This window comes from Molothrus aeneus, chromosome 9 (assembly GCF_037042795.1).
Source record: "Molothrus aeneus isolate 106 chromosome 9, BPBGC_Maene_1.0, whole genome shotgun sequence".
NCBI classification, from domain to species: domain Eukaryota; kingdom Metazoa; phylum Chordata; class Aves; order Passeriformes; family Icteridae; genus Molothrus; species Molothrus aeneus.
In genome coordinates, this window is record NC_089654.1 from 20,925,894 (window position 1) to 20,940,020 (window position 14,127).

Here is a 14,127-nt window from a genome sequence, read left to right on the forward strand (position 1 = left end):
GGCATATGAATTTAAAAGTGTGGTACATGTGGTGCTGCTTTTTGTAAAAGCACATGGTATGAAGATTAACCAATGTTAATTATTGCATCTTTTAATGTGATGCCATAGACAGGCATGGCATTCTAATTCATGTATTTGCTCAAACATGTACCTGCCCCCAGGGGCCAACAACTTGCACTGGGCAGATACTACAGATGAGCTATGAAGGTGTGTCCAGACAGTAGATTACAGTGCAGCAAAAGGCTCTGAAAAACAGGGACAAATCTTGGAATATACAAGTCCATTATTCCATAGAAGTAACTATTTGGAGCTGTACTTTAAATACTCACTTCCCCATGCCCAGGGATAATTCTGCAGCAAGATGAGAAAGGCTTGAAAACAGGAACCCCACTTTGGAAACTGAATTTAATACTGCAAAATGTCATGAATCTTGTACAGGACCCACACATTTTTCCTAGTGTTGAGAATTCACAGACTGAATAATTTTAACAATATAGACTCCATGAAAATACATGCCTACACCACCTAGAATTTTTCATAGGTATCAAATTTAAAAACACACATTGCTGAATATGTGCTGACATTTTATTCATCAAGAATTGCAAAAATAAGAATTCAATTCTCTTTCAGACAATTTCTTTTGTGCTCAGTATTGACTAATACCATCTGCCTCTAAGATGAAAGGCCTTTGTCTCCCATTTGTGTTACTTACAAGAACTAAATTCTCTGGCAAGAGAAGCATTTTAAATTATTACATAACGTGAAAGGGAAGAGGCTGATGCCTGGCAAAGCAGGCAGGTCCCAGCACATGACAAATAATTTTGCCTGCACGCACCCTCTTCATAATGCTGTATAATCCTTCAGCTTTTCAAGTTAAACACTCTCATGATCTTACTCTTCAAGCAATTTTTCTTCACTGTGGCCTCTACCCTGATTACAGCAGATACTTCTTTTACTTCTTAACTGATAGTTCTTAGCACACATGCAAAAAAATTTCAGGCCTTAGACACCTTCTTTGCATGCAAGCATCAATAGACAAATGTGGCCAAGAATTAAGGCATTATATTAAAGCCACAAAAAGACACCATGTTTTTTGGCTAAAACAAAAAACTTTTAAAAAATATGCCCACTTATTTCTGGTCTGTGTGGGCTACAGCAAATAAATTATTTTCTTTGAGAAAAGAGAACAAAATTTGTTTTCATTACAAAGTATTTGCGCTATAGAAGTAAAAAAATATGAATATGTATTTCACTGTTAACACCCCAATGCAGTTAAAATTATTTATTCCTAAATAGTATATACTTGGGATTTTGTTTTTATGCTGCACACTTTGCATATTTGAAGTATTGGCAATCTATGACAACAAATTATAGAAAATGCAAAATGCATCCCCATTTTGTGATGCCTCCAACTTTCCCATGAATTTGTAGTATCCCTAGTCTCAATTAGCAAATATACCTAGACAAAGGTATTCAGACTACAATGAAAATATCCACTGAGTATAAAAATATATATCTTACATCTAAGTTTTTACTGTCTTCATTTATGCCAGCCTTTCTTTTCTAGCACAACTAGCATACGAAAAATTTTATACTATTCTGATACGGTCCCTTTTATCAAAGAAAAATATTTTCAATTTTTAGTTACAACTTTCAAAATAGTTTACAAATTCAAGTAGAATAATTTTCTATGTCTATATATAATTAAGTTCTTAACTTGAAGACTGCTTACATGATGAATAAATAATAAGCTGTAAAAGGACCTTCTTTTAAATGCAGAAATGAAAACACAATAAAATAATCCATCACTTGATCTTTGTTGCAAAATCAAGACATTATTGGTAAATTATCATAGGCAATAAAGATGGGTATCAAGTTTAGTCCCTGTCAAGACATCAGTGCTGCCATAATAATCACACTGCATCTTACATATTTTTGCTTCTTTCCTTCCCTGTCAAGAAACCCTCACATATCTGCACAATAGTGAAGGTTCTCCTTCCACTTTGTTTCCAGTCTGAATGTGGCTTATATCCTCCAGCAAATTATGAGATTTCTAAAGACAGAAACCATACCCAAAAGCAATAAATTCTATGGGTTGATATCCCAGGTAAGTCAGGCTGACTTATCTCACTTATCTCCTCACTGCAGCTGCCCCCCATGACCAGTTTGCTATTGCCTTACTGAAGTTATTTAGCCTGTGACTGGGTGATCCATAGATTCAAAAGAAAGGCAGTAAGGGGACACCTCAGTGGGAAAAAATGCCACACCTTGTGGCAATAGCCTGTAGTTACATCAAAGAATCACCAGAGATCAAACTGACACCAGCAGAACACCCAGACGGTTCTTTCTCCCAAAATACTGCCCTGACAAAGAATACACCTCAGACACTTAAGTCCCAGCATTGGCTCTTTGAGCTTAGTTGATCCTTCAGTGTTTCTCAGGTGCCTGAGCCTTGTGCAGAGCAACACACAATTACAGGGTTTCAATCAATACCTCCAGAAAAGGACAAATAACAAAACTGGCATACAATGCACAGGAGCAGTCAGAGCTTTAAGTCCCTATCATTAAGCCTCGTACTCTTTTCTTTTCAGCCTTTGTCCCCATGATAAAGCAAAAAAGGGGAGGGTGAAAATTATAGGGCAACATGTAGGGTCTTCTGTAAAGAAGAAATAAGAAAAAAATGCTGAAAATATACCAGCATTAAGTGAATTCCAGAGTATTAAATGATCCCTGCCAGTCACAAGAAGACTGCTACTGCCAGAAATGTAATGTTGTTCTGGAAGGAAAGCTGTGATCCATACATGCAGCTCTTCTTGTACCATATTTCATGCTATTTGTTGCTGTCAAACCCAATTAAGGAAAAAGTTCAAGAAGAGTAAACATCACACTTTATTGTCTGAACTACAAGACAGTGCCTCATGCTGCCCCTCTCTCCACATGCCCCATTCCAAACAGGCTGGTTAAAGAATAACCTCTACGGTTAAGGGACTGAGGCACGTTTTCAAGGTATCAGATAATGAAGTTACTTTTTAATTCCCTGTTGCACACTTAAGCTTAAGAAACACAAGTTCTAAGAAGAGCAAGACTGAACATGTCTTCTATTTATTTGCAGGTCAGCAAGAGCAACAATGAGGGCTGAACTCCAAGTTCTTTCACTTAATGCCTAAGCACCTTACCTTTTTTCCTGGATAAACCACATCTAAGGATTAAAACAACCAAATAAATAGATTCTACTGAAAAATCATCAGATCAGGTCTTATAATGTCACTACTTGAACATGCTAAGTACCGAATAAATTCAAACATTACATCGCCGAGCTGCTAATTATGATCTGCAAGCTATTTCTTAAAACAACTCAGTACCATAAAAATAAGTGGTTATATGTGAGAAACTCTGTTGTAATCAGTAGATGTCTCAACACAAATATCTGACAGCTGTACAAGACAGGCTGGTAAAGCCTACTATAGAAACAATTTACAAGTATATGGATAATATAAAGACTACAGTCAGGGACATTGTTTAGATTTCTTTAAAGCAGACAATGAAGTAGGATTATATATTAATGTGGATTAGCAAATTAATTTTAACAGGACTCACAATGAGGCTCTCTTCCAGTTTACATGATATAAGAGGAAAATTTTCCCCCCTGCCCCCAATAAATAAACAACAACAGGACAGGACAAAAAAGGCTGGAACAACAGTATTTTTTTCAAATAGAAGGCAGTGTCCAGAAGAGTCACCTAAAGGAATCTGTGCTTGGCCCTTCCTTGTTCAAAAACTTAATAAGCATTATTAAAATGGTAGTAAGTGGATTAAGTCTTAGAAAAGGTGCAAAAGTGTTTCTTTAAAAAGAACACTACTTGCAAAGGATTGAAGGAAGATTTCATTAACAACAGGATTCAAAATCAGAGAATAACTCTGGCTGGAAGGATCTTTGGAGGCCATTTGGTCACACCTTCATAAAAGACTTAAAGTAACATATGGATTGAATACTCAGACACAATGATGGAGTGTGAAACAGGCATCATCACAGAGACGACAGATCTCAGAATAATTGCCAAGTATTTTTTACAATCAGTTCTTCAATATCATAATCGGATTCTGCTCCGTACCAACTCTTAAGAAATTTCTTGCGGCAGACACAGAACTAGAAAGACTGACAACTCTTGGACCTAGAAGCCCACAAACAAGCAAACAGGATGGTCAGACATACAGAAGAGCTTCTGTATCAGCAGAATGAAGCACACAATAGCTCTTCAGGCTGGAGGACACATGACTGGAGGGGATGTGACAGACCACTCATGAGTGGCATAATAGCAACCAGGGAAAAAGTATTCATTATTTCCTTATTTATTAATCTTTTTCTTGAGCCAAAAATATACAGGAGTCAAAGCAATAGGTAGCAGGTTAAAAGCAAACAAAAAGATGTGCTTTATTCACACAACTAATTATGAGAGTGACAGCTAAAGGATGTTGCGAAGATTTTAGATTGGTTAAAAAAGTGCTAATGAAAATAGATGGAAGGATGGAATACATGGAAGGAAAATTAAGAGCTAAGGAACGAATACACAAGGTAAGGAGGGAGGTACCACAGCACCTTACCCCAAATTCCATCCTTCAGCATCCATTTAATTGGCTGCTGTTGGAGGGATCCTGAGCTAGCTTGGCCTGCAGCCTAGCTCAGCCTCATTGTTCCCTTCTCTGGCAATCTCAAAGTGGTGAGCAGATTAAAAAGTCTCCTGAAAAGCAGCATCAGTTTCTCAGGATCTTGCCTCTGGCCTCTCCTACCAAGCTTTAAAACCTTCCTCAGGCAAAAGGCAGAGGCAGTTCTGGGAGCTTCTCTTGTGTGAATTTTCAGCAGTCTTTTTTCTCCCATGGGATGGCTGCTTTCAATTTTACAATGTTTCCCAAATTCTTTGTGTGAGAATTACTTTGAAGTAGTGATCAAATACTGATTTAGTTAAATGAGTGAGCCACAAAAAAAGAAACCATATGCTTTAGAGTACTGTTAAAATTCAGTTACTTTTGACTGTTTTTAATCATTCATTGCCTTATTATCTTTGTTTTGCCTTCTGAGAATTACAACACCCTGAAGATTAAAATCAGATATGAAAATAGATGGGTAAATGCAATAGTCCTCCTGAAGATGAATAAGAGATTTGTAAGTCCCAATAAATTTTACCAAATACCAAGCAATTCACTTCCATTTGCCAAGGTAAGTAAAGGCAAATTTGGGCCACACAGCACAGGTTTCTTCCTTTTTTTTAAATAGTGCTGCACTGCACTACTTTTGTATGTGTTTAAAACACAAAACAGTGTATTTTTTTGTTTTACTGATCATACTTGTATGCCCATTTTGTCCACCTCTACTTGACCTTTTCTTTTTTTCTTCCTGACAACTTCCATGCAGTTATCTCTGAACAGTGATGTTTTCCTTAAATAGTTGATGCTGAGTGTTTTTATGCAGAAAAGGAGAAAGATACTGAAGGATTTTTAATCCATCTCAGCTTAAAAGTTATGTTAGTATATGGCTAAGTATGTATTGAACACCATTACTTCTCTAAGAAAAAAATGAAATATTAATTGCTTAAGATATAGAGACAGTCCCAAAAACACATCCAGTAAGACAAAAGAGTTTAAATCACTCAACTAAGAGCTAATCTTGCAATCCAACCCGACAAGGATGAAAGAGTTTGACAAAATAAATACATTTCACCCTTTGGCATCTGGGTCTTCTGATGTTTAATTAAAAGAAAAGGCTAAAGGCTATGTTCTTCTCTGAATGTTAGCTCACTGCTGAGATGCCAAGGGGACAGCACCTTTCAAATACCTCTCCCCAACAGGAATATAAAAATAATTTTAGTTTAAAATAAAACAACCCAAATAAAAATCATTAAACTGCATTTGAAATGCTTCATTGGAAGACAAAACTCTGCTTCACCTTCCAGAAACATATTAGTGGAAAATTTCTTGGTGCAAAACATTAGACATGTCCTTTCTTGTAACACAACAAAGATGAATTCATTATTTTGTGAAGCACTGCAGAGGAAAGAAAAAAAAAGCAAAGATCTTAAATGTAATACATATTTTTAATAAATATGTGAGATAAATTAATTTGATCTCACAAATTAGGCGACACAATTCAATGTGTCTCTGAATTCACAGCCATTGAGGCCCAGCTGCAAGAACCTGAGAGAACGTGGGACCACAAAGAAATTCACTGACTCTGGTCTCAAACACCAACCCCCATCCCAGCCACTTGATGTAAAACATGCTCAAACATGTCTATCAATACCAAGAGATGGTCAGGCTAGAGCTGCAATCCAAGTCCCTCAGAGAGCTCCAGGATTCCACACCGTGTCAGTGAGCAGCAGCACATCCCTCCTGCCAAGGAGCGCCCTCCTTGCAGCAAGTGTGCTCCCAGCTGCCCCCTAAAACCCATTCTGACCCGCAATTCCTCTGCTCCACAAAGATTCCTAGAGACAGGTATTGGATACAATAGAGGCACCTTGAACAAAGTGCTTAGATGCTGTGTAAAAAAGGAAGAAGTATCCCTAGCTGAATAAAACCCAGCCAAAAGTTAAACATGTGTCACGTAGATGTAAAATCAAACCTTGTTCTGTAGCTTGCTTAAAACATTAGCATGCAGAGAAGTCCTAAGTTACTCCGTAAATCTAATGCTCCACAAACATTATAAAAGACCTCAAACTTTGTCAAACAACTATTTCTTCACTAGAGGAAGTTATGTGAAACATTTCTCTTTGCTCCAGTATTGCTCCTGGCTTTCCTCAATTTAATTTACAGTCACACTCATTTTGTCCAGCCATTAAAACACATCATGTTCCATGCAAACAGTATCTAAAGCTGGAAAGAATGCCATATGTATATTCTAGTTTTTGAGGGATTGCTATTCATTTCTACATTTTATTTACAGGAAATGTAATTAAATAACAGTATTACGTGTATATGAGAAACACCAATCAAGGGATTTCTTGAGTCTATACAGGGATTCCTTTACCAAAGCAAAAAGATGCTACTTGGTCTAATTCATCCTGATGAAGACAATCCTAATAAGGAGATACTATAAATTACATCAGTCAACTCCTCATGAAATACAGGGGGCTTATTTAATGCTTTTTTAGGTAGACCTTTTTCTACGGCTTAAAACCAAGATAAATTCTTGCTCTCAACACTGATATTGATGGCCAGTTAGTTAATACTGGGCCACCAAAACCACAGCCAGACTCCCACGTAGCTGCTGCCACTGTACAAGTGGAGAAATAAATTCCTGAATGCCTGTTTTCAGCACTGGGCTTCACACTGCAGAACGTTATCTTTTCTCATCCATGAAACTGGCTATTCTCTATACTGGGCTGAATGAGAAGACAACAGTCAATCAGGACTACTGAGGATGTGCCTGGATAGCTCAATGAAACAAGAAAATGGGTGACATGCTTCAAATTCTTAGTTAAAGGGTAGCTTCATCTATGACAACTGCATACTTGCCAAAGAATTATCTGCTGGTTGGGATATCCCAGCTTTTGAGTTTGAGCCAGATTTTGCTTTTGGCTGGGCATACACTTGGAGTAGCACTGAAATGGAAATCAGAGTTAGACTTGCATATCACAGAGCACACTGCGTAAGAATTTGTGCAAATATCTCAGTCTAGCATGCTTCATTCTTAACAAAAGAAAATTTAAACTGCCAATATGACACTACCCCTCATTTTTACTCCAAAGACAGGATGCAAACACTACCACACTACACAAACCCCCAAATATTGTTTCACTGCTTAGGAATCACACACAACCTAGTTAAAAGATTCCAAAATCCAACTTCAACAAAATATGAAGCACAGAGTAGCTTATTTCCCACTACATCTAATGAAATAAACGTAGCTCCAGTATTGTACTTCTCCCTACACAGATTGTTGTTGCTGCTTGTTTAATGCATATACTTCAGGCCCTAAAACCAGTGACTCTCTTCAGATCCCAAGGGGTTTTTAATAATCTGTGTAAACCCAATATTAGAGGATTCACAAAGCAAGTATGGACCAGACAGCAACCAGAAATATTAATACCTCTTTTTAAAATTATTATTTCAACTTCGAATTTGTGGGCTGAAAGATACACTTTCCCAAGCTATTGCACTGTATACATGACTTGCTAGTATTGTTTCCCTGCATCCCAAAAAAGTTTGGGATATTTTACTTTTATTTGGGATATTTTACTAAATATTTTACTTTCTGTGAGGGGAAAAATATTGGTTCTGGCCCTCTGTTCAGAACTGAAGCTTTCTAATCTTTATTCCTTGCTTATAAAGAAATCAGTTGTTTAAGAAGTCAGAACATGCTCAGCAGTGATCTTTCACAGATCAGATTTTGAGTTTAATCTACAATGAATCTTGATTATAAGGCTTCAAGTATTCTATTTTTACCAAGTTTATCCTTCGGATATGAAATATACTTTCACACTTCTAGAGATTAAAATTCCAATGTTTATATTAGCAGAAGTGTTTAGGGTAAAACCAGTTTCAAAAACACTAAGCTGTGAATCTATCACATTTAGACTCTTTATACCATAAAAAAAAAGACGACAGCAAACATACACTGTACTATCTCAATAGCTGAGAAAGACAGTAATTTTTACTCATATTAAAATAAATATAAAGTTATTTCCATTAAAAACATTGGTCAGATTGCATCATCCTTCTCAAGAATTCACACAATAATTGGTGCTTATGAATATACATATGAATGCTTCATTGGTCATTTAAGCCAATGGTGTATTTTCCATGCTTAAACATATTCCCTACATGAGAATAAAATGTCAATTATAATTTCACATGCCCATCCTATGCAAAAACTGACATCAGTCTGATCACTTCTCAAATGTATTTAAGCAGAATCATGTTGTTCTACAGTCAAAGCTGTAGACCAAATTTCCCCTGGATTTATAGCTGCAGGTGTATTCACCAGCTCATTTCATCGATGGCCTTTATTATCTCCTGCTTAATCGAAAGCAAGGTTATTTAAAACCTGTCCCACTAAAGTTTAGTAGATGAAGTAAATCAGGAGGCTCTCTGCAACTGGATTGCAGGCTGAAGGCCTAGTGCATAGTGTAAAGACAAAGCCCAATTTTGTAGGATTTCCAGTCTTTTCTTCACCTGTACAGTTTCTGCACAGTGTTCTTTTTGTGCACATATTTTTCTCATCACTGCTTTCATTTCATGGGAATTTCTCTGACTGATCATCCATTAATCATTTTTTCTTCTACCTTTCTTTCTTATCCAGCACAAAGCAAATCTCAAGGAGGAGACTGTCACTGTCAAAACTTTTAACCCAACTTTAAAGAAACAAAAATAAAAAAGCTATAAACTAATTTATTGCCTTTAGGGTACCTTCAGCTAAATAGGTTCCTTCATCAATAAGCTTTACCTGCAGAAAACAAGATATTTTAATCCAGAATCCTCCCATTGTTTTGTTTAGACCATCCTTCAACTTGCACTGCTTCTCATCAAATTTGAATGATTTTTCATTCTGGGCTAAGCTGGGTCAGCAAAAGTTGAATTTGACGTCAAGCATAAAAAGAGAAGCACCAATGCATTAACTTGACCATGCTATTCATCATTCTTTACTAAAATAGCCAAGACAGACATAACAGAACAATCTTGAAAAGTTACAACCCAAAATATTTGCATTTACTGCTGATATCAAACTCCATCAATATTTAGTCACTGCAGGTGCTGGTTATTGATTCACAGTAAGTGTCAGCTCCCTAGCCTGGCACCAAGCTCCAGCACCATCACAGCACTGGCTGCAGCAGCAGCAGCCAGCCAAACCTCCTAAAGACAAAGCAGTCTGGCAGTCAACCTTCTGACCACCTCTCTCAGCAAAAAGAGCATCCTGGCACACAGACTCTTTAGAACTGTACACGTCAGTGCTCTTGGAAAGCTCTGAGGCTCAATGCAGTAATGTATGCCTGACGTGCCTGATCTCTTCCAAGCACTGCCCTCTGGATAGCATCTGTCTCTCAAGGTAGTGTGCAATCTGATGAACAGTAGGACTTAGATTATGCAAAATAGATGCCAGGAGTTTACCAAAGACTTTAAAAGTTATACCCACTGAGCTACAGGAGGACACAGAATGCCTATCTTTACAAAATGCAAAACAAAAATCTCATTTCATTTGAAAACTGACAGTATGTGGTATACGTACAGAGCACATTAGTATGTAATATATTTCTCATTATTATTTATTTAAAACCTTTAAAATTTCAGAAGACATTCTGTAAGAACTCTTCTAGAGCCATGTCTCTAAGAAAGGGACTTAAAATTCATGCAAACATTCTGTATTTCTTTTGGCTTTCCAAAATATGAGGACCCAGAACTTCACTCCATAACAAGATTATCCCAACAACTCAAAGAACTGTTCTGTGTAGGTAAATGGACAAGGCAGGGGGCAAGCAGAACTGTATTTTAGGCATTGGCTACATACAACTTTTAAACAAGTACTCAATTCAGCCATTTTTGGTGATTTCAGTGGTACTTAGTCTTCAATAAAAACTACTTTTAAAGTATCCTTGTATATAAAGATGCTGCAAATACTTCCATCAGACTTCAACAGCAAGTAAAATCACCAGCATACTCAAAAGGTTCTCAAAGTTAAATTACTTGACCTTCTATGGCTCTGCATGAGTCAGCTGTGTTTAAAGGTACTGAACCTATAAGGACTATTCTGCAAGCATGTAATTACACTTCACTGCAACAGGCACCAATGAATGGGAAGAACTCAGTCTTGTTAGCAAACACTTGGAAGAAATCATCCCCTTCTGCATTATTTAATTCCTACCCTTGATGTTTTCCCCTCTGACTGTATTAATTTTCAGAGTTACAGGGTGCTCATTTTTCGCTTTTATGGCTGCAGTGGTCACAACACACAGAACAATTTCTAGAATCATGGAGCAGGTTTATTTTGCTAGAGGGAACAAAGTGACGATACGTGTTCCAAAACATGTCAAAGGTACGTGAGTAAGAAAGGTGTGGTCTACTCCAGCTAGTTACAACATTTAGAATTTCCAAGCCAAGGCAGCTGCAATGCTAGTGGCACAACCAGCATTCCTACTTTTTGAAAAGTGCTTAGCTCTGCCAGGCTATAATGTGGTGTACAGAATTGCCATCCTGTTTAATGTTTAACTCTAACTATTCTTAGATGTCCACATCTAGAAATATTTAATAATCCACAGCTTACTTTTATTCCAAATAATATCTGCATAACAAATCTCCAGTAATTAAACTATACAAGAAACATAAAGGACAGAAATGTAATTACTGACACTAAAATGATACTAAAAATATCACAGAGTTACACTGAAAAACATTGAATATTTTATACAGACACATAATGTGTCTCCAGAGGAAATGTTCACCCACTTGAGTACACAACCTATAACCAAGCATTTAATTTTCTTAAGGGCTGCTGCTGCCATGATTCCACAGAAGTATCTACTATAACAGGAAAAATAAAATCAGTTTGAAGTTCAATATAAAACTGCAATTGGTTTATGCCTTTCAGAAAAGCAACTCCAACAGTTAAACACCGAGCACCACTACAGTTAAGAGCTGAGAATACCCACAACGTGAAGACTTAGAACCTGAACTTTATCAGCAACTGTCTGCTATTCATCCCTTAGTTACTTCTTATAAAACTACAGAGTACAGTAGGGTGGATCATGTTAACTGAAAGCCCAGAGGCATTTTGTTGTTCAAATAGAACCAGAGCTCTACTTAAAGAAAAAACAAGGGGAAAAAAAATTAAGAGTTCAACCAGCTGACCTTATCTTTGAAATCACAAACAGAGCAATCACTTTAGACCTTCTTGACTCCAGCAGTCAAGTTCTCAGCATTGTGTGCATGGCAATAGTAGTCACAATGCAACTTAACAACACAAGTTAGAGCTTTCTTACTCTTTTTATTTAATGTTTAAGAATTAAAAAGTCATGACACAAACCTGGGTCCACATGTCTAGAGCTTCTTCTAATTCCATTTGTTCGTTTCTGCAGAGCAAAAATAAGAATCAAGGATATGAATAAACATGTTTTCATGGAGGCTCACAGCAATCCTTTCATTACCACAATCTACTAGGCAAAGCTGGTTTTCTTAAGATATTTCCCCCAACCACCAACACAATTATCTTTATCTCGTCAAAAGATCACACTTTGAAAAATATTCTTAGTAATGTTGATAGCTTTTTCATATATACCATTTTTTCTGATACTAGGCTGAAAGAGCCTGAGTCCATTGAAGGTTTGTTCATACATCAGCATTTTTTGATACTGAGAACAAATGTATTTTTTAATCATTTATGAATAGGATACAGGAAAAACATGCAGTCTGGCATTATCTGCCCCAGATAACATCCACCAACACAAAAGCCAAAGCCACTTGCATTACTCATTACTTTAATATGGTAGAAACTTTCACTATTTCTACTTTAACTGAAGGTAACTACAATTCCCCCTGGAATGCTTAATCTCCTTATTTTTTGGGCACGTATTTAAATATATTTAGCAACTTGTCTGTCCCTGTAAAATTGGAGGAACCAGAGTTGTGTGAAATCAGAAACTCTCTGACAAGGTTCAAACTATTTCAATTTATTTTCTATATTTTAAACACTAAGACACTTACTATGGATCCCTGGAAATTTCAATGTGCAATAATGCATATCTGCAAACCACTCATCTGCTTTAGCAAACTTGTTTTATCTGGTAACTTGCATGATGATTCATGCATTTATTTATTTTTTTAATCAAACCAAGTAGAGAAAGGCACATTGCATAACAAAGGGAACAATTAGGTTGCTCTGATTTACTCGCCGTTGATATAAGCTGATGCAGGACACACACCAAGGCAAGCCAGAAAGCAGTAACCTGAGGCATAACCCAATTACCAAACCCTGTAGCAGACAAGCAAAATCAAAAGCCTGGTTTGAAAATGGCTTTCAAACTCTCAAGTCGTTGGACGTATTCTCTTTGTACCCCAGAAGTCTAATTAAATAAAGGATACAAGTTTTGCTTTATCTGTAGTAGATAGAATAAAAATTTAAAGCTGATACTACAATGAAGATAATAGTACTAGATAAAAGCAAAATGCTCAGTTATATCTTCTATTGTTTTTTATAGATGGAAGCCATGTTATGATATGGACTGATGCAGATTGGTGAGCAACCACAGATTTGCACAAGAAAGGGAAAGGGAGAGAGAGAAATGCTTAATTGAAATAAAAACAACAGAGGGACTGTGACAACTCAAGCCATATACACCAAAGGACTGGCTGGAAAATGGTTTCAAGGAAATAATTCTTGAGCTGTATAAAAACGAGCTCAATACCCTTAAACATAATAAATTACCAGTAGATTCTTTACTGGCATAAAACCTAAATCTATGTTTTTCAAAATGACAGTTCCTCATCCATGCTTAAGTTCTCTTCTGCACAGAGAGAATGAAAGCAGGCACCTAAATAGGAGTCTTGGTAAAAATTAATGTAATCCTGATGTCTTGGATCAACTCAACAGGCAATAGCAAATCAATAGCTTCAGAAAGGAGGTCTTAGTTTTCCTAAGTAGAAAAAAAACAGTAGACCTATTTTTTCATCCAGACACAGTATGGTCACCACAATTAGCTTTAGGAAGCCTGGCAGCTTTGTCTACTAAACCCAGTAGATGATCTGCTCACAGCTCTCCAGCCATGCCTGCCAGTTGCAGGACTGGAAAAGCATCAGGCAAATGGACCACACGGTGATTCCCAAAGTTTAGAGTGCCCTTACTCAGCACATCTGTCAAGGCAGAGACATGACAGACTGGGCAGGACCTGGCCACAGGTATGGCTGAGGATGCAGTGAGGAGAGCAGGCACAGGCAGGGCACAGGCAGCATACCCCTCTCCTCTGCCAGAGCTCCCCTGTCACCACACGATTCCCCTGCAGGATCCCAGGAGCAGGAGCCCACCTGGGGCGCACATGCCAGGAGCTCACCAGAGGGTGCAGAGCTGCCCTCACTCAGCCCCACTGCTGTCTGGGGCTACAGTGACACCCAAACAGCTCAAACATCAGAGAGCACAGCCATGGTCAGCTC

The 14,127-nt window shown here is 37.4% G+C and overlaps 1 protein-coding gene across 2 annotated transcripts in view; it reads right to left on the reverse strand.

The window, feature by feature from the left end:
- VAV3 (vav guanine nucleotide exchange factor 3) overlaps positions 1-14,127 on the reverse strand; it is a 147,077-nt gene that overhangs the window by 36,645 nt on the left and 96,305 nt on the right. For both annotated transcript variants that reach the window (XM_066555521.1, XM_066555520.1), the window contains exon 19: positions 12,008-12,053. In XM_066555521.1, coding sequence (XP_066411618.1) covers positions 12,008-12,053 — 46 coding nt within the window. The remainder of the gene's footprint in view (positions 1-12,007; positions 12,054-14,127) is intronic.